Below are 19,915 nucleotides of genomic sequence, written 5' to 3' on the forward strand. Positions count from 1 at the left end.
GAGCCAATGGCGTCTTTGAAAGTCTCACACAGACCATAATGGGTGTGAATTGTGTCTTTGCACGCTCTTCACAAAACACTTATTCTCAAATCCTATTTGCCCAACAGAATTAATGCCCATTATATGCCTGTGAATATTTTAAGTGTTTGTCTACATGTGTTGCTTCTCTGTTTGTGTTTGGACATCAATTGTTAGCCCATCTTTTTGTAATGTTTGCATTAAATTGAGCATATTTAGCTACTGCAAACCTGTTTTTTTTTGCATAAACAATGCACAGCTCTCTTTGCTGAGTTGAATTTGACAGTATGGTAATTTATGCAGATTAAATTAGTTTTTTTTTTTTTTTTTTTTTTTTTAAACCACGAAAATAAAGGGTTGTCCAATGGTTCAATAGGTGTCTTAGATCATTACACTGTTGCGGGTTTCGGCTTAATGTGCTATAAAGCTTTGAGAAACATTTTACTATTTAGCCCGAGGTTAACATTTTGGGGTTAGAGGTTAGCAGTCATTTTGGACTATTTGGGCTACGGGTGCACACTTTTTAAAAGAGCCAATTATTTTTTTTTTACGTGGTGAGCAAAAGTTTGACAACTCAGCATCTTTTCAGGTACGTTATACAAAACAAAACCACCCCACCACTTGGGTTATATTTAAAATTGTTGTTACTGGTATTACTATGGCATGCTGTTTGTGCGCGTACGCGTGTAAATGCGCGTGCGTGCTACCTCTGACGTCATCGGGGTTTTTTTTTCGGGTTGCGACTGTATTGTGAAGAGCTACTGTGTGAACACCAGTCGGGGGGGTTCTATTGACAAAACAAAAAAAAACAAAAAACAAAAAAAACAACACACCCGTGAAATAATCTCCCCCCCGATCGGCTGCACACATCCGGAATCTCTTTTTCTAGATATATAGTTCTTATTAATTTATTCTTATGTTTTCTTAGTGGATGTTTTACGCTAACACTCCGGGAGGGCAGAAATGGCGGCCAACATGTACCGGGTCGGAGGTATGTACGTCAATGTGAATCTTTTCTTGTAGCAAAACTGTACAAAGCCGTATATTATTGTATTTTATGTTTTTTTAGCCGAGCAGGGCTACCTCATCGCCGATACCCGGCTCCGCTCTCGTCCGATAGCCGGTTGTGAGCTTTTGCCCACCCCGGAGTAGACGTGATGCGAGCAGGAAGAGAATTCTAAATATTTGGGCTCCAAAATGGGTCAGGCCTCGCGTTGGCCACCGTTAGCCCCCAGCTAGCTTAGCATGCAATGTAAACATTTTTTATGGCACATTCGATATTGCTCATTTGTTTATTTAAAACGTTAAAACGCGGTGGCGCTAAGCTTGCAATACTTTCAATGGGTGCTAAATGTGATTTGGGAGCAGAACGTGCTTGAGGGACTGCCTTTGTATTTGCCTCCGTTGGCACGCAGCCATTTAGTGGCGAGTCGTTATTTAGCTAACGTTAGCGCCGCGGAGGACGTCGCTCATTTTTTCTTTCCGCACACCAATCCCGAGAATGCAACGTGGTACACGGGGGTTGTGGTCCACAGGCGTTGTGGTCCACTCCACCGCCTCGCCGTGCAGCCACCCACACCCACGGCCGGGCTTACTGGCCGCTGGTGCAATTAATTCATTGGGCCAAATTGACTTAGCCTCCTCGGCTAGTCGTTAGCATGCCCACTGGAATGCATCATCAAGCGATTGTCTCGCTTCAAGGCGTCAGGCCTTGATGAACACCTTTCCTCACGTCGCCATTTCCGTATTCATTCCAAATTCAACTGCCACTCCTCTCATTGCACTCCCTCCTAAAACAAATGGACGCACTATTCCAATGCATGTCTTATTAGTGAATATGACGTTTCTGCACAAGTGACAAGTCTTGGCCACATCACCCTTGAGCAAGAGACCATTAAGATGGACATCCATAATCAATACTGGTTGCATAGGTACAATATAAAAGTTTTTATTTGACTGCACGTGCAGGTCAAGTTTCATTGAGGAAGTGCTAAGCACCTATTTAGAAGTAGTTTGTTTTGGACGTGCAGTCAATTCATCTCAAGGCTCTTTGTGTTCTACCCTTGCAGATTACGTCTTTTTTGAGAACTCCTCCAGTAACCCTTACCTGATCCGCCGGATAGAAGAGCTCAACAAGGTATTTTAAGCTCTCATTCTTTTCGTTTGAGTTCCCGAGGGGAACGTTCACGGGTCAGAAGGTGTTTTGAGAGATTGGTCTTAATGGATGTTATAATGAGCGTGATGTCATTTAGTTTGGTAGCGGAAGATCCAGAGGAGTGCTGCTTTCTAACCACCAATTTGGTTTATGATGGTCTGAAATTTTCAGAGCTCCTTTGCTTGACAACAACCGAGGAATGCAATTTTTGTTTGTCCGGATGCTTCTCGTGCAAACGTCACGGATCGTGTATTCTGCTGACGTCAAACTGTATCCCATCTGTCTGTTTGGCAGACATCAAATTGATCAAATTACACACCTGATTCCGATCTGAGGCTATCTGACTCAATCCCCCCGCCGCCATGACGCATTTGCGAACCTGCCGTTTGCAATGTAGCGTAGCAACCTCATGTTTATTCAGTTGTACTAATAGAGGGCACTTTTATAGTCCCTTCTGTTCTTGGCTACGAATAAAGCTCGGAAGCGAAATTGAATGAAGAGCCCCGTGTTCTTTATTTGTCCGAAAGACAACATCATTTGCGAAGTACCTTAGTGTCCCGCTGTCGTTGATGAGACACCAACAGATGGACGGCAAAAAGTTACGCGGCGTATATCGGTTACGTCGGCATGCAAACTTTCATCCAATTTGCTTCATGATTATAGTTCTTGAATGCCGTCGGCCTAATTATACAGCCAGACAATCAATCAATGATGACTGCCATCAGCGCTCCCGGTCGGCTTGTCATCGCCGCTTTGACGCGGACACAAAGGCGAGCGGTTCTCCGGGGAAATTAAGACGCTTGTCGTATGATGGCCGCATTGCTAGTTTGACGCTTGTTTTTTTTTATTTTTCCTCCCGTGTGTCCTCCTCAGACAGCCAGCGGCAACGTGGAGGCCAAGGTGGTGTGCTTCTACAGGAGGAGGGACATCTCGCACAGTCTCATTCAACTAGCGGACAAACATGCAAGTAAGTCATTCAACCCGGGCATTTTTCATAGCCTTAAAGAAAAGATGGCCGCCGCGTGCAAAACCCGCCAATATTCAAGGCCGCCGTTTTTGTGGCTGCTTTTTCAAAAGCAAAACGTCTCCCGCGTGATGACAGCTGCACACGAACGAGCAAGGTTGTGACTAAACATGACTGCCTCGTACCTCGTTGATGAATGTCAAAGGCAGCAATTACATGACAGCCATCCAGCCCGTGGGCGCTCGCCCCTCCCATCATGAATTCACGGCACGTGACGCGAGGGAGCTAACGCAACCTTTTGTACGCACAGAAAGACGGCGTGACGCTATGCACGAGGGCCCCCTATTTTGTGCTACGTCGCTAATGGACTTTTAAAACCAGCAGATGCCGTCCTGCTGCTTCTCCTCCTCCTCATGAAGCCACTTACTTCGCTCCAGGGTTGATTTGACAACAGGGCAAAAAAAAAGCGTGGAATGGTTGCGACGTGCCGCCGGCAATAAAGTAGCGTAGCTTCGACGCAACATTGAGACTTAAAAAGATGAGAAAAGTAAACGCAGGCGTTTACAGACAAGAGCTACTCCAGCGAGATGGTCCAACAAGATCATCTGCAACTCGAGTAGATGATTGAGAGTCGCCATGGCGACATCAGACTTTGCTGCGACCAAACTGAAGCGGCTGTTGTGAAAATGACTCCCAATCTCGTTCCTTGAAATGTCGTCTTCACTCTTGTTGTGTTTGTGTCTTTGCAGAGGAGCTGGAGGAGGAGAAGGAGAACCCCACAGAGACGGAGCTCACAGACAAACAGAAGCACCAGCTTCGCCACAGAGAACTCTTCCTCTCGCGGCAGTACGAGAGCTTACCCGCCACGCACATCCGGTACTAGCCCACGCCCGCCAACGGAGCTCGCTCGAACAGTCACGGCTCACTTCCTGTTTCGAATGCTCTCCTGCCTTTAGGGGGAAGTGCAGCGTGGCGTTATTGAATGAGACCGAAGCGGTTCTTTCCTACCTCGACAAGGAGGTGTGTAGACTTTTGCAACACCGTTGTCGAACCTTCTTGTTCTCATGCTGACGGTATTACATCGCAAACGCAACCGAAGCCGTCTTCTCGCCCCTCCCAACAGGACACCTTCTTCTACTCGCTGGTGTACGACCCCACGCAGAAGACCCTGCTGGCTGACAAAGGCGAGATCCGAGTGGGGCCGCGCTTCCAGGCCGACGTTCCGGAAATGCTTCCAGAAGGTTGTTTGATTCGCGGCAAATCTTTTGGCTCGTCTTGAAAGGAAAATGAGGAAATGCCGGTTGTGTGTTCAGCGGGTCTAGCTGACGACAGGGACCAGGCCAAACTGGAGGAGAAACTTTGGGACCCGGAGTGTCCGCTCAGCAACAAACAGATCGAGCAGTTTCTGGTGGTGGCGAGGTAAGATGAGAGCTCGCCTTCCGTTTCTGCGGAGATATCAAACGGCTTTGTCGGTGTTCCGTTTGCAGGGCGGTCGGCACCTTCGCCCGGGCGCTGGACTGCAGCAGTTCGGTCCGACAGCCAAGTTTACACATGAGCGCGGCGGCGGCGTCACGCGACATCACACTGGTGAGTCGCGCACGACGGAACCCGTCGCTTGGGTTGCCGTGTTCCGTAACAGCGGCTGGCCGTTGTTGCTCTTTCAGTTCCACGCCATGGACACGCTGCACGCGCACAACTACAACCTGTCCAGCGCGCTGAGCGTGCTGGTGCCGGCCGGCGGCCCCGTGCTCTGCCGGGACGAGATGGAGGAGTGGAGCGCCTCGGAAGCGGCCATGTTCGAGGAGGCGCTGGAGAAGTACGGCAAGGACTTCAACGACATCCGACAAGACTTCGTAAGTGGCTCGTTAATTGATTGATTATGATCTTTTTTTCATGAGAAATTAATATCATTCGTTTGTCTCGTCTCCCGCACCCTCCCTCACCTCTCAAGCTTCCCTGGAAGTCTCTGACCAGCATCATAGAGTACTACTACATGTGGAAGACCACGGACAGATACGTGCAACAGGTGAGGAACGAGCAAAAAGGCTTTTTTTTTTATGCCCGTTCGTCTCCTCAACATCTTGTGCGCGTGCGTGATTGCAGAAGAGGCTGAAGGCGGCCGAGGCCGAGAGCAAGCTGAAGCAAGTTTATATTCCAACATAGTAAGTTCCGCGTAACGACGACAGGATCATTAGTGTTCCCGTCGTCGCCGCTGCCAGACGGAAACATTCATGCATAATTGAACGCTTTTGATTGAATGCACGGCTCGAGTCTAACCGCCACCCTCCCCACACGTACTCACATTTTTTTCTTTTTTCTTGACAGTAATAAGCCCAACCCCAACCAGATCTCGCTGACCAATGGCAAGATGGCGACCGTGAACGGCGCGGGGCCCGGAGCCTTCCACGCGGCCGGCGGTGGCCGAGCCTGCGAGAGCTGCTACAGTAAGTTTGCGTTAAACGGGATAAATGAAAGTCGGAAAGTATGAACTCACCAGGCCATCTCATCTCGACTTGTCGCTCATTGCGAGCGGCACCAGTGATTGGTGGATGTTGACTCAAGCGGATTATGTTTATGCGCAACAATCGTTCCGCGCTCGTACAAATTTATCCAAAAGCGGGTCGAGTCAGATCTCGTAATCGATTTGATTAGCGGGCTCGTATCGACACATTTGTCCACACCAAGCGCTCCAGAAAATGGACAATGAAAATCTACTGCCGTATTGATTTTGTCATTATTACAATGGAGTTCTACCGGCTTGCGGTTGTTGGCGAGTAGATGAGGTCCTTGGGGGGGGGGGGGATGTTGCCGGTGATCAATAAGCTACTTCTGTGCGTTCCCACAGCCATGCAGTCGGCCCAGTGGTACTCGTGGGGGCCCCCCAACATGCAGTGCCGCCTGTGCGTGTCCTGCTGGATGTACTGGAAGAAGTACGGCGGGTTAAAGATGCCCAGCCGAGCCGAGGCGCCCGAAGAGAGGACGTCCCCCAGCCCGGCCGCCAACGTGAGTCCCGCCGCTCGCTCCCGAGGACATGTTTGTGCATGTTGAAGCTACACTGTGTGATTTATTGTGGCAGGCGTCCACATTAATTATTCAGCGACTTGCAAACCTCTCACATGTCGGACGCTCAAAGCGAGGAATAGCGCTAGTTGGGGTGGCGGGATTACTTTGACTTGCTTCTCCATCTTTGCTTAAGTATGGTTCCCTTCAGGTACCTAATGGCAGCTTTCCGTTTTGGCCCCTTTTTTGGGTCTTCTTATCTTTGTCGCCTGATCCCCAGGAGCCGCGGTCGCGGAGTCACGCCCCGCGCCAGTCCAACCACATTCCCATGCGCAACAGCGGCAGCCCCAAGTCTTCCATGAAGACCAAGCAGGCCTTCCTGCTCCAGGCCACCCGCCTGACCAAGCTGGCGCGCCACATGTGCCGCGACGTCATCAGGCTGCGCCGCGCCGCGCGCCGCCCCTTTGTCCCCATTAACTGCGGCGCCATAAAGGCAGAGTGTAAGAGCGCCTTCAATTCCTCCTAACGTGGACACGCACACATTCTCACCCCCCCGCCCCGCCCCCCTCATCAGCACCCCTCCGCCTGTCTCTCCTTTTTATCATTCTCATGTTTGGGGTTGTTTTTGTATTCTCCCGTTCCTGTTTTCTACCCCCCTCATTTCCAATAAAGACGGCCTGTCCTCATCACGCTTGAGTTTCACTCATATTCTTTTCGGAGTCACTCGAAGGACTAGATGTTTAGTTTTGATACAAAGCCAAACTGTCGTTGCCCCTGAAATAGAACGCCCCCTCCCTTCCTCCCGCTCAGCCCATGACATCATCACTCCATTGCCACCGATCAATCAATGGATCCTCGTCACCCCCTCCATCGCCATCTACCTCCTCGTCGATGTCGCGGACGTCCAAATAAAGTTCGACAGTGAAAGCATCTCCTCCGAGTCCTTGTGTGCTTTCGTGTGTCACGTGTGCGTTACTCGTCCATCGACTGATTGATTGCTCGCCGCAAAGACACAAACCCCCTCTCCCACCTCGCCGCATGGATCGTTGCGCCATCACCACGCCCTCATGTCTGTGTCGAGTGTAAGTGACATCATCATCCATTTTGTCTTTCCTCTCAACTTTCCAATGATATGTAAATCCTCTAAATGTCTGTGCGTAGATGTCTCAAGGGTGTCTGAAGGTCACGGGACCCGCCTCCCCAAAATCCGAGCGGCGCAGCGCAGCACTCTGACCAGCGTGGTGCAGTTTCTCGGTAAGTCCAAGCCGACCCGAGGTGTTGTCACGGTGCCGAACCGCTAATTTGAATGTCGTTGCAGAGTCCCGTCCGGCGTCGCAGGCGCCGCGCTCGCACCGCACGGCCGGCCTGCAAACCCCGCCGCCGCGCCGCCTGCTCTCCTCGCTCCCGCACGGCCCCCACGGCATGCTGGGAAAGCGCAGCTTCCACCACCACAGCAGGGGAGCCGAGCAGGACAGGCGTTCGGGTAGGCGGCCTCCATGAGAGTGAAATGACACAAGTGCGTCATGCGGCTCTCTCACTACTATTTCTTGTTTGCAGAGAATCCCGGAACCACGGGCGGCGCCTTACTGGTGAGTCAGCAAGCATCCCGTTGAGTCGTATCAAACTTTATCACGTGACCCAGTTTGCTTCTGTTACCAAATCCATTTCAAATCATCTAATTTTCAGAAATGGTTCCGCTGAGCCGAGGCTACCAAGTATAGTTGCGTAATTATCATCATTACGGCAAATTATAATTGGTTTGTGTTTTTGACAGCATAACGGCCGCAGCGGCGGAGGAAGCACCCGCGGAGGCGTGATGATCCGAAAGCGGCGCCCCAATTGGATCGACGCCCCCGACGACAGCTTCTTCCTCGTCACCCGGGAGACCAGGTAAGCTAAAGGTGACCCAACGTCCCTCCCGCCGTCTAAAACCATATCGCGTTCCAATGCCACGCCAGATTTTCACGTCATTTGAATGATTGAATTGAAATGACAAACGTTGCTGAAGGTCCTGTGGGGGGAAAAAAACAAATTGTCTAATAAAAACAGAGGCAATGTTCTACCGCTCAAGGGAAGAAGACATGACAAAGGCAAGCAATTCGAAAGCACCGCCACGACAAATCCATCCGACTCTTTATTCAAACCAAACGTCTCAGATGTGTTGAAATGTTCTTCCTCTTAGGTGATCCCAAAATGGCTCTGCAATTCCCCCTCTTACCAAAAGGGCTTCCATTTTGGCACCAAATTGGTTTCTTACCAAAGGTTCCAATTAGCTTCACAAATTATTCCACTTCAATAACCAAACACGGTTCGTCTTGCGTTACCAAATTTACCAATCTGGAAGTTCTGAACGTTCTCGTCGGACACAAATGGGCTCCCCTTCATTGCATATATGTGCGGGAGAAAGATGTTCTTTCATTTAGACGATGTCTAATTGAGTCATGATATCAGGCTGCCTCTCGGAGCGCCGCCGCCGCCGGTCAAATTAGCGCCGCTAACTGGTGCAGATGGGCCGGCGAGGAGCCGTACGTCCCCGGGTCCTGAGTGGAAATGTCATTAGCACATTAGCGAGTGCTTCTGGGCTCACACGGACCACTTTGTGTGTGTGTGTGCGAGCGTGTGTGTGTATCGCGGAGGAAGTAATACATGTTAATGGTTGCGATGGCAGAAAAGGCCGCCTCTCGCTAACGACACCGCCGTCTTGGTTTTCTCCTCCATCTCTTTCTCCCTCTCTCTCATTCTCTCCCAGCGTGGTGAGCAACGCCGCCAGGCACAGCCGAGAGAGATGGGAGTGAGAGTGAAAGAGAGCGAGCACGACGCAAGCTTTAAAATATAACAATTATACTTCCCATCGACTTAGCGCAAGTGGAACCGTGTTTGGTAACTTTATGGAAGCTATGACTTCAGGCTGCTCTTCAATTTGCTCACTTAAGTGGTCACTGATTTTTCTTTATGTGGTAAGCGGAATTGGTGACTTGTTTTGCTTCCCCAACTGGAACCATATTTGTTCAATATCCCCGAATCAATACATCTCAATATCTGGCAAATTGGAGAATTGATTTAAAATATATACGTGATAATTAATGCTTGTTAAGTGACACGTGTGCATGCTGCACCTCCCGCAGGAGGGCCAGGCGGCTCCTGTCGCGTTCGCAGCTTCGGCACGCGTGTCGGCAGCCCTGCGAGCAGATCGCCCTGCGGAGGGCCTCGCAGGCGCCCCTGCCGCAGGGGGTGGTCCTAGGCCCCCCGCACCCGCACCCCAGCTTGAGGATGCGAGGCCCCATCGTCATCCACGACTGAAGACCCCCTTCTTTCGCTCTCCACCCGTTTAGTCCTCAACAGCCGCGAGCCGCCATGTAATACAGACACGTGCAATTTATTAGGGACACCTTGACAATTTGGAGTAGAGGTGCTACAAGTACTAATTTGTCTGCCATCTTGTGGCGTCTATGATTCAACCCCCCCCCCCCCCCAATTAATCAAACGTTAGGGTTCATCATTGTAGGTGAGCGTGTGTGTATATGTATGTGCCTTGTCATGGCAACAACACGGCAGATGTAGTTTTTTCTTTTTTTTTTTTAGGAATGGGAATATGAAAATTTTGTGTTGTGACTCGTGATCTTGCTTTGTATAAAGTTTTTCATTTAAGAGGAGGACGCAGACTTACTAGCCCAGTAGAATCCTTCCGATAAAAAAAATCTAAATTCAAGTAGAGAAATGCACTTTTAAACAATAAAGTCAAATCTTTTTTGGGTGGGGTCATTCCCCCCCCCTAATCACAACATTCGGGAGCTACACATGAAATGCCGCAAGCATGGCGCGCCTTCCTTAATTCAAATTTGTCCATTCCAGTTTTATTTTCCGGTGAATTTGCAAAACTGTCATGTCGTCATAGCAGGCCTGATTGATACTTTTGAGGGCCCCGCCCCTTTTCCCCATCCCATCGAGCGTCGCCTCTGAAATGCAGGCCTCAGTCTACTTTATTAATTAAGCTTTTGTTTAGGGAAAAAAAAAAAAAAAATCAGGCATGACTTTCAGGTGACCACGAGGGTCCAGTAATTTCTTCATTGAGAATGTTTGTGTTTTCTCGTACATATGTCACGTGTTGAATTCTGAATATGCTAATGATGGTCATAATAAAACAAGACTCCTTTACCTTCTCTTGGTGTATTTTTGGCTCTTGGACCCTGTTCCTGATATAGTTTTCCTGTCAAAGTCCCAAGTTAAGGTGCAAATGAGAAACATGGAAAGAAAGAGAACAGTGGTGGGGGGGTGGTAGTCGGCTTGGGAGAAGCCAAAAGTCAGTGTAACCTTTCACCACATGTGATTGCTGAAGAAAATGGTGTGACCTACTGCAATCAGCCACCACCACTAGAAAAGTGACTGCAATGGCATCATGCCAGATAATAGGATTTCCTATGATATGGCAGCTACTTGAAATAATAAAATATAAAATAAATTATATAGAATAGAATAGAATAGAATAGCCATACTGCTGGCCAAAAATGCACATACCCGTAAAACACTGAACCGAAACCCTTCAATTTGAGGGCTTTTGGAGGTTTTGTATTGGTTTGTCGCCCCCTTGTGGTTTTGGTTTGAAGTACATGCTTCAACCATTAATACAAGTGTAATAAATATAATATAATTATAACATAGCTATGATCTAAAATGTAAAATATAATATAAATAATATATATTATATATTAACAATTTAATAAATGTTATGTATAATATATTTAATCTAACAATGATATATGAGCTCATGCTCAAACCATAAATATATATAAATATAATATAAATTATATTAAAAATGTAATATATTATATCATTTAATACTAGAATTTATTATGTATGTACGATAAATAAAAAATACAATACAATATAATCATAACGTAAATATAATTATAATCTAAAATGTAAAATAAAATATACTATAAATATAATATAAATTATGTTAATAATGTAATATATATAGTATATATATGATATATTATCTTAACAATATAATATATATAATATAAGTATATAATATGTATTATATTGTATTTATAATAGTTTAAACGTGTGCTTCAAACCTTAACCACGAGGGGGCGACAGAGCAATTCAAAACCTCCACCAGCCCTCAAATTGAAGGGTTTCGATTCAGTGACTTACGTGTACGTGTATTTGTGCCCCGCAGCATGGTTCTTAGGAAAGTGAGCGCTGAGAAGAACGACGTGTGCAGTACAAGTCCTCTTATTTACGGTACTCCACCGACTATATTTATATTTTGACTTTTAATGTCCTTTTCCTTTTGCATTGTGTGTTTTTGGACAACCCTTTGACCTCTTGCCTCCTTTTGTCACTTTTGTTCACTTTTTTGCAGCTGTTCTATTTCGCGTGTGTGTTTGTGTATGTGTGTGTGCTATAAGCCCTAGCAAAGCTGGGAATGAACAAGCAGAAGATTGCAGTAATGACGTGACCCCGATCTCGGCAGCAGGCTGAAAATGAGAGTGCAGCTCAGCGGGCCTTGTCAGACCCCCCCCCCAATCCGGTCATGGGGGTATTTAACAGCAGGGTGTGTTGTCTGTCACATTTTTAGGAGTGCTCCGGATTACATATAACACTTTTAATTTACTCTTCATCTTTTGGAGATGGCCTGAAGACACACACACACATTCTGGTAGATAACCCAACGACACGCCATCTTCAGCGGGCCACTTTACCGGATGAGAAGGGTGTGTGTATGTGTATGCCGGTGAAAAAAGGGGGACACAACAAGACAACAAGACTTTAATATTCAGGATAAGCTGTGATTGAACATCCAGTGAGATCAGAGTAGAATGATCAAATTCTGCCACTGATAATCCCTCATCTTGGAAAATTAAATACCACTCGGCTGTAACACACTTGCACACACACTCGCACAAACGCTTACACTGGCACACAAAAGTGGGTCTTAATCTGACCTGTCTCATCACCCCACTTGCTTCCTTGGGGACGTGTTCTGATATCTGATGAGTTTTTCATTAACAAGACTCAAATCTAATCCTGCGCGAGGAACATAAAATGACAACGGATAAGCCCACATGCGCGCGCACGCATACACACACATGTTCATACATAAATATTAGAATTGAGGTTGGAAATTCAATTGAAGCACAGAAAGTTTTAGCCTACCACTGGACTGCTTAAAACATCTTTTGCAAGGCATGGCATAATATTGTGCATAGCAGTGATTGCATGTGTGTATGATAAGGCAGGTTGGGATCAATGTGCAAACTGTGGAGCGCTTGTGCAAAAAGGTGCAAAAAGGTGCAAAAGTCAAAAGCATGACTCCAGCCATTTTCAACATGGAAGCAAGGCGCTTCATTTTAGTATCAGTTACTTCCGGTGTTCCACTGTGTATCGATTCAGAAACTTTTTAAACACACTAAAACTACTCACACACGTTATATGATCATTTTATGTCTTTTTTAAACTAATCTTTGAGGGTTGATTTCCAAATTGCACCCTTAGGAGCGTCGTCGTTGAAGAGCTCGTTTTGAACTCCGCCTCGCCGGTGCAACAAGGTGTAATGAACGAGCGTGTTGCGACGCATCAGCTAATAGACCAATGAGCGCGTTGCATTTGGCTAATTGACACGGAAGACAGCAAATTAGCTAACTTCTAGGCCTCGGGGATTTTTGGACCAATCGACGAGCGCGTACCCAAAATAACACCTCCTCTTCTTCAGCACCCAAAGTCGAAGGAAAGCTCTGCTTGTGGGCCTTTCAATGGAGGAAAGTGCTGCATTTGTCACTGTTGCATAATATTGCCCACTTCTCCGTCCCCGTTTGTAATTGCATTTTCTTATATTCATTGCTGAGGTGGGATCGAAGTGGCGTCAAACATGCGTAAAAATCAACGCCATCCAAGCAGAGAACCACCGAGAGAGGATTTAACGCCGCTCATCTGAGGCCAACCTCGAATTATTGTTTTTTTTCCTCCTCCCTCAACTCTCATCGATCAAATAAGGAAAATTCTCTCAGAGTTTGCACCGCAGAGCAGCTTTTCGACGACGTCAATCCTGCAACGATCGGATCCCGACTCCCGGAGCGACGGGCAAACGTAAGTAGCCCCATGCTAAGTCAGCCTATATGTGTGTGCGTGTGCTAACATATTAGCTTTGCAGTGTCACTATTGAGTAGGCCTTTGCGCAGCAACATTGGGACCTTTGGAGTAAATTCTGCTTTCATTCTGAATTACTTTTGTCACGCAAACGCGCTTTGGAGGTAGTTAAACGTTTGTGTTTTCACACCAAGGCCTAGCAGAGTCCGAAAAGCCTTTAGCGTCAACGCGAAGTTTTCAAAGTTACTCATCACCGGTCGCCGTCATAAACAGCCGCGGCCGCTCCGATTAAAAGCTTATTATAAAAACAGTGGGGATGACGTAAGGGGGGGGGGAGGCGAGCTATTTAGTTTGCGACAAAGCTCTTTTTGCTGGGGGGCAATGACCCCCAAGGCTGCGGGAAATGATAATCAAGCAGTTTTTTGCAGTCATTGTCAATGGGGAGCAGGTTAGCTTAGCCTCCGGGTTGCAACCGTGCAGAGATGAAACTTCCACACTGAATATCTGTGAAAAAGAATCATTTTGGCCCCTCTCCCCCAATATTGCGACTGTGATTTAATACGTGATTGTATTTTTCCATTTGTCTCTTCCCTTGTATATTTAAAAAAAATAAAAGCAGTTCTTCAGTTATTCGACATCAATGTTTTGGTTTTACGCCTTTTGTTTACGTTGAAATCAAGGCGAATGAGCCCTGATCATATAAAAACGTCACAGAAATGTACCAAACAAATGTGGCGTACACATAAATCAGTAAATCTGTGGCTTCCCCTCTTCAACTTTTTGTGAACATGTTAATTGCATTTAAATACAAAACTCATTTATTAACAAAATAGAATATGCTTATTATTGGTGTTCCAATCCGATGCTGATCATCTATACCGTTTTGATTGAGCGAATCATTTGTTTACAATGGTGGTGGACAGCCCTAACATCAAATAATAGCCGATATTGTTAGCTCGTCACGCATCCCGACCCTAAATACCACATGTCATTTGCTAACTCGCAGCCGTATATTCTGTTTATATATTTAGCAGCATGTTACATTCTGCATGACACACATCGCAAGCCCCCCAACCCGGTTTTAGGGTGTCTATATTTGGGAAAACCCATGAAATGTCATCTGTATTGTCGCCGGCCTTATCCGCTTGACATAACCGTAGAAGCTGAAGCGCGACGTGAAAAGGTACGATATGCACAAAGCCATTTCTTGTAAAAGTATCGCTATATGATGCCATGGGTTTTCTTGTCCTGGACAGGTGATGTCACCCGGGCGTGTGCGTCGTCGTACCTCGCTCACAGGACGGAAGCCGTGATTCGGAAACAAAAGACTCAAAAAGGGCGTCTTGATGTGCGGTTGACACATTCTGGCGGCTGCGCGAGCAACAAGTTGGTTAGCAAAAAAATGCTTGCAGTCACACCTCAAGGCGCCGCTAACCGTGCCCCGTCTTTAGAGCAACACTCCCCGTGACGTTATGTAATAACCCCCCCCCCCCCCCCCCCCCCCCCCCCCCCCCCCCCGCCAATCCAACCTTCTACTTCCTTCTTGGTAGTCAGTTTTTTGGCAGACGTGTTTTGGGGTTGATTCGGGGTCACGGCACGGGTCACAAATGGTGGCTTGATGGTGTTAGCATGTGCAGCGTGTTTGTTTTGACAGCGCTTGTGTGTGTCTCCGTTGAAAGACAGGATGATGCAATGGCCCTTCCTTCTTCTCACTTGCAGGGCATGTGTGTGAAACACGGTAGTTGGAGCAGGAGGTGGTGGTGGGGGGGTGGTGTCGCTGAATGAAGTTAAGCCTGGATGTTTGCGCTGCAGGGTGGCTGGTTGCTAAGCGACGGCTGCGTGTTTGTCTTATTTTTAGCCGGAATCACTGCCGGTGCGAACGTACCAGATTTCTGCGCTCGCGTTCTTCCCGACGTCGGCTCGGGAGGAGATTTGTTTTCCACAATGGCGTCGTGGCCCACTGTCCCGCCCTGGCTGGCTGTGAAACCTAAAGCGGCTGGGTGTATTAATAGTGTTTATACACACACACGCACACACATGCACACATTCCAATGAAATCAGTCGTAGTGGCGGCCTTTTTTGGGCACGTTCCCGCCGTGTCGCGTGGGAGGGAAATCATCAGCGAGGGAATCAATACGTCAGATGATAAACCATTCTTTTGGGTATCATTAAGAAAAGTGCATTCCCTCGCGTTGCCCCAACTTGCCAGGTAGAACTTTTAACGGGCTGCTGACGCTGTGGCGTGACACGAGGTTTCCTAGCCAACTTGGCTAATAGCATTAGCCACCCCGCGTGGCTCTGTGTGTACTAGAATCGGGGTAATCCCCCCTCTCCAGCTGCGATGCTCGTCTTTTATTATCAGGAACTCTGGCTCGCTCTCCGTGAGTTAAGTCGTTAAAAGTGCTTCATCACTTAGGGAGCGCTTTAAGTTCTGCCAAACTGCTGGCGTGACTGGAAAAAAATAAAGCAAAACAACAAGCGGATGATTTACAGAAGGCTGATTCGAGTGTCTATGTTTTCAACTTAACACGTCGTGGTGTTAAATTTCACACTGTTTGCGCCGCAGCTGTAGGCAGCCATGGGTGCGTTCCTGGACAAGCCGAAGACGGAGAAGCACAGCGCCCACGGCGACGGCAACGGCCTTCGCTACGGCCTGAGCTCCATGCAGGGATGGCGGGTGGAGATGGAGGACGCCCACACGGCCGTGGTGGGCCTCCCCCACGGACTCACCGACTGGTCCTTCTTCGCCGTCTACGACGGCCACGCCGGTTCCCGCGTGGCCAACTACTGCTCGGGCCACCTGCTGGAGCACATCTTGTCGGGCGGCGCCGAGTTCAGCTCGGGGCCCGGCTCGGTGGAAGGCGTGAAGGACGGCATCCGCGCCGGCTTCCTGAAAATCGACGAGTACATGCGCAGCTTCTCGGACCTGCGGCAGGGCCTGGACCGCAGCGGCTCCACGGCGGTGTGCGTGCTGCTCAGCCCCAGCCACCTCTACTTCATTAACTGCGGAGACTCGCGGGCCGTGCTGAGCCGAGACAACAAGGTGGGCTTCTCCACGCAGGACCACAAGCCCTGCAACCCCCGCGAGAAGGAGCGCATCCAGAAGGCCGGCGGCTCGGTCATGATCCAGAGGGTCAACGGCTCCCTGGCCGTTTCCCGGGCCCTGGGGGACTACGACTACAAATGCGTGGACGGCAAAGGTCCCACGGAGCAGCTGGTGAGCCCCGAGCCCGAGGTCTGCGTGCTGGAGCGGGCGGCCCAGGGCGACGAGTTTGTGGTGCTGGCGTGCGACGGCATCTGGGACGTCATGTCCAACGAGGAGCTCTGCGAGTTTGTGCGTTCGCGGCTTCTGGTGTGCGAGGACCTGGAGAAGGTGTGCAACTCGGTGGTGGACACCTGCCTGCACAAGGTGAGCTTTGGAAGACTCGCTTCAGGAACATTTGGGACTTGACGTGTTCGTTGTCTGTCCCGCCCGTAGGGGAGCAGAGACAACATGAGCGTGGTCCTGGTGTGTTTGCCCGGCGCCCCCCAACTCTCCGAGGAGGCTGTCAAGAAAGAGGAGGAGTTAGACAAATATCTGGAGGCCCGTGTCGAGGGTCAGCACGCCGCCGCTTCTTTATGATGCTCAACCACCGTGAGAAGACTCACCCTGTCTTCTACTTGCAGAGCTCCTGGCCAATTGCGGCGAGGCCGGAACGCCCGACCTGGTGTCCGTGCTGAGGAGCATCGCCACAGAGAACATCCCCAACCTTCCGCCGGGGGGAGGCCTGGCCAGCAAGTGGGTGACGCCACCATCACAAGTCACGTCAACGTTGCCTTGCTCTGAAGCAATTTCTGTTTTGCAGACGAAGCGTGATCGAAGCAGTGTACAACAAGCTGAACCCTCACAAAGAAGAAGAGGGGGTGAGTCTGCACTTCTTTCTTCTTTATAAAAAAAAAAAAAGAAATCTTCAGCCTTGCGTGCGTGTTGTCGTCTTGTGCTCTGTACCGTGCAGCTAATTAGCACTTAGCACAAAACATTCACTTCATTCCTACACACTACTTAAGAAGACATCGCTCGCAGGCTTGTTTTTACTGTTTGTGTGGGGGGCGGGACTAATGAGTGCCTAAGTGTCTCGGTGAGGACGTGTGCTTGTGTTGTGTGTCCGTGCGTTCATTGCAAATATGGCGGAGGGTCCTTGAGTCAGTCTTTTGGCAGGATAGTGTATGTGCGTGTACCCCCGGCAGAGTCTGATCCCCTGGCGTGTTACCTCAGGCTCGTGCGGGGGGAGAGGAGGAGAGTGAGGAGGGAGAAGGTGGCGGCGGCGGCGGCGGTGGCCCGGCGGCTCACCTGCTGGAGGCGCTGCGGCAGTTCCGCCTGCACCACCGGGGGCAGTACCACGCCGTCCTGGAGGACTCCCTGGCCACCTACCAGCTGCGTCCCGAGGGAGCGGGCCAGCGCACGATGACCGACGGCGGAGGCGACGACCACGACCACCGGGAGCGAACCGCCTCCCCTCCCTCTCCCCCCTCGCCCCCGCCCTCACCCGCCGCCGCCGACTCCGACGCCTGCCAGGACGCGCTCGCTCCCGAGTCCGATCCCGCCTTTTGACTCCCGTCTTGACAGAGCGCTCCTCCTCCTTTCCTCCGTCACGTCGTTCTTCTCAATCAGTGTAGCGTCTGTCTTGTCCGCCTTTTAACACCTGGCGCTGACTTTCCAAACTGCCCCCCCGCCCCTTGCCCGCTTGTCACCCAGCCAGGCGGCCATTTTGACCCTCTCCCACACCCTAGTCACAATGGACAGGTCTAAGCGAGGACGATCAGAACTGCCATCGCGAACACACTCCACCGCTTTCTTTTCAGACTCGGAACACTTTCTCATTGTTGTGTGTGTGTGTGTTGGTATGGAAGGTTCTACTTAAGTTGTGACGTAAGTGTGTGTTTGAACAGGTGAGCGATGCTGCTGCTGAGATTCTTTTGTCTATAAGCTATTTTTGTAAACTGCAAAATGTCTCGAATGTGTGTGTTTGTGATTCGCTTTGGGGGGCTTTTTGACCGCCCCGCTCAAATTCACCACTTTGAGGTTTCAGTGTTAACGACAACTCCATCCGTGGCACGTTGAACAACAGCGTTCATTTTTCGTGAGATGCACACAGATTCAGGTCACACGCATGTATACGAGGAGTGTGTGTGTGTGTGTGTGTGTGTGTGTGTGTGTATGCGCGAGTGTAGTTACGCGGGGTCAAAGCAGTCTCACAAGGTCAATAAAAACAATTTCAGGTACATCGCTATGTCTTTTGTGTGTCCACTGCAAAGCCGACCATCTTGATCCGGGAGTTTGCATTCGAAGTGTGCGGGACTTTTTTTTTTTTTTAAAGTCCCGAAAGGCATCCCGGTGATGTTCGGCAAGGTGAGTCATTGTCGGGTCGTCTGCCACTAAGCTCCGAAAGGCCCCCGAACCATTTACGTGCCGCAACTCAATTTAAAGCGACCCTTGAAGCTAACTCACCACTTTTTTTTCTTCTCTTGTTTTCCACCCAGTGTGCCAGCGAGCCGGAAGACCCCTGGTAGCCGTGGCGACCGCCAGCGCCCGCTCCACCCGGTGCTCGATTGCATCTGCCTTGTGGAGGTGGAGCAGCAACAGGAGGGGGAGTAGGGGGGGTCTCATAGCACCATGTTCTTCACCTAAATTGGACTTTGGGTGTGTGCGTAAGTCTGTATGTATGTGTCTGTGTGTGTGTGCGCCGGCGGGACGACATGACACGCAGACTGCCTCAAACCGAGAGGGGAAATTGTCAAGATTTTATTGTAATGGTTAGAAAGATTTTTTTTTTTTTTTTACCATTTTTTTTTTCTCCTCGAATGTCAACGCCTGACATCACAATGACATGAGGACCACCTGCGTGTGCATCTGTATGTGTGATGAATGGCTGAGAGAAGTTTATGGATACAGACTGTACGCAATTCTTCTCCTGGACTTTTTTTTTGGGGGGGCGGGGGGGCTCTTTTTGTCCCCTTCCACGCCAAGCACACGCATTAACACTTCCACCCGTGCACGAACTGTAATGTGTTGCGCCACCCACGCAGGCCACACCGCATGAGGATGTTCAAGGACATGTCATTTATAGATTGCCATGGACTGACTCCGCCCCCCCCCCACCCCCAGCAGCTTCTGGACTCTGACTCTTCTTTGTGTGGCATCACTCTGATGATGATCAGGCAAGAAGAAAGGGCAGGATGGAACTTGTCTAAAAAGGGGTGTTAGAGTGTAGTATCACTGGTTGGACTTTGATTGTTGGTGAAACGGCAGGGGGGGTTACGACCCTGCCTATCCCCCCCTTTACTAGCGCACATGGAGGCATGTTTTTTTTTTTTTCCCCTCCAAATTAATTTTTTTTTTGTATTCCCCCCCCCACCTTCCCTTGTTGTCCATGAGGTTCCTTAGGTGCTCGCTTGGTAGAGTGAGTGAAGTGGTCGTTTTAAAAATAATCCAGTTCGTTTCTGGTTCTCATGTTTGTATTGCTGTTGTTTGTTTGTTTGCACTCAACATTTGATTACAGAAAAAGCGTCTATATGTGAAATAAAACGCGAGAGGGGGGGAAATAAGCCAATTGCTGGATGTCCTTTTCTGCTGCCAAAAATAAAAGGTGATGAGGCGAGGTCAGTGATTGGAGTATCAAATGTTTTTATTGTTCTAGGACATTTGG

General features: G+C 49.1%; 2 protein-coding genes across 4 annotated transcripts; both read left to right on the forward strand.

Annotated features, from left to right (window-relative positions):
- The first annotated feature begins 729 nt into the window (after positions 1–729).
- Positions 730–10,297, forward strand: mta3 (metastasis associated 1 family, member 3). 2 transcript variants are annotated; one of them, XM_049758937.2, is made up of 19 exons: positions 730–1,009; positions 2,088–2,155; positions 3,047–3,140; positions 3,887–4,013; positions 4,094–4,157; positions 4,237–4,378; positions 4,451–4,556; positions 4,625–4,724; positions 4,802–4,990; positions 5,089–5,163; positions 5,241–5,299; positions 5,463–5,581; positions 5,983–6,140; positions 6,418–6,637; positions 7,299–7,391; positions 7,456–7,620; positions 7,695–7,726; positions 7,912–8,027; positions 9,263–10,297. In XM_049758937.2, the coding sequence occupies exons 1-19, from the start codon at positions 982–984 to the stop codon at positions 9,435–9,437; spliced, it is 2,130 nt and encodes a 709-aa protein (XP_049614894.1). In that variant the 5' UTR covers positions 730–981; the 3' UTR covers positions 9,438–10,297. The 2 variants fall into 2 exon arrangements, with proteins under 2 accessions (XP_049614894.1, XP_049614895.1); XM_049758938.2 differs by having other exon boundaries at positions 4,261–4,378.
- A 2,529-nt stretch (positions 10,298–12,826) lies between these two features.
- On the forward strand, positions 12,827–19,876 carry ppm1bb (protein phosphatase, Mg2+/Mn2+ dependent, 1Bb). 2 transcript variants are annotated; one of them, XM_049758845.2, is made up of 6 exons: positions 12,827–13,229; positions 15,796–16,638; positions 16,708–16,825; positions 16,896–17,007; positions 17,075–17,132; positions 17,485–18,571. In XM_049758845.2, exons 2-6 carry the CDS (start codon positions 15,808–15,810, stop codon positions 17,818–17,820), a joined length of 1,455 nt encoding a protein of 484 aa, XP_049614802.1. In that variant the 5' UTR covers positions 12,827–13,229; positions 15,796–15,807; the 3' UTR covers positions 17,821–18,571. The 2 variants fall into 2 exon arrangements, with proteins under 2 accessions (XP_049614802.1, XP_049614803.1); XM_049758846.2 differs by lacking the exon at positions 17,485–18,571 and adding an exon at positions 18,750–19,876 and having other exon boundaries at positions 12,829–13,229.
- The last annotated feature ends 39 nt before the right edge of the window (positions 19,877–19,915 follow it).

Source organism: Syngnathus scovelli, chromosome 21, assembly GCF_024217435.2.
Source record: "Syngnathus scovelli strain Florida chromosome 21, RoL_Ssco_1.2, whole genome shotgun sequence".
Classification (NCBI taxonomy): domain Eukaryota; kingdom Metazoa; phylum Chordata; class Actinopteri; order Syngnathiformes; family Syngnathidae; genus Syngnathus; species Syngnathus scovelli.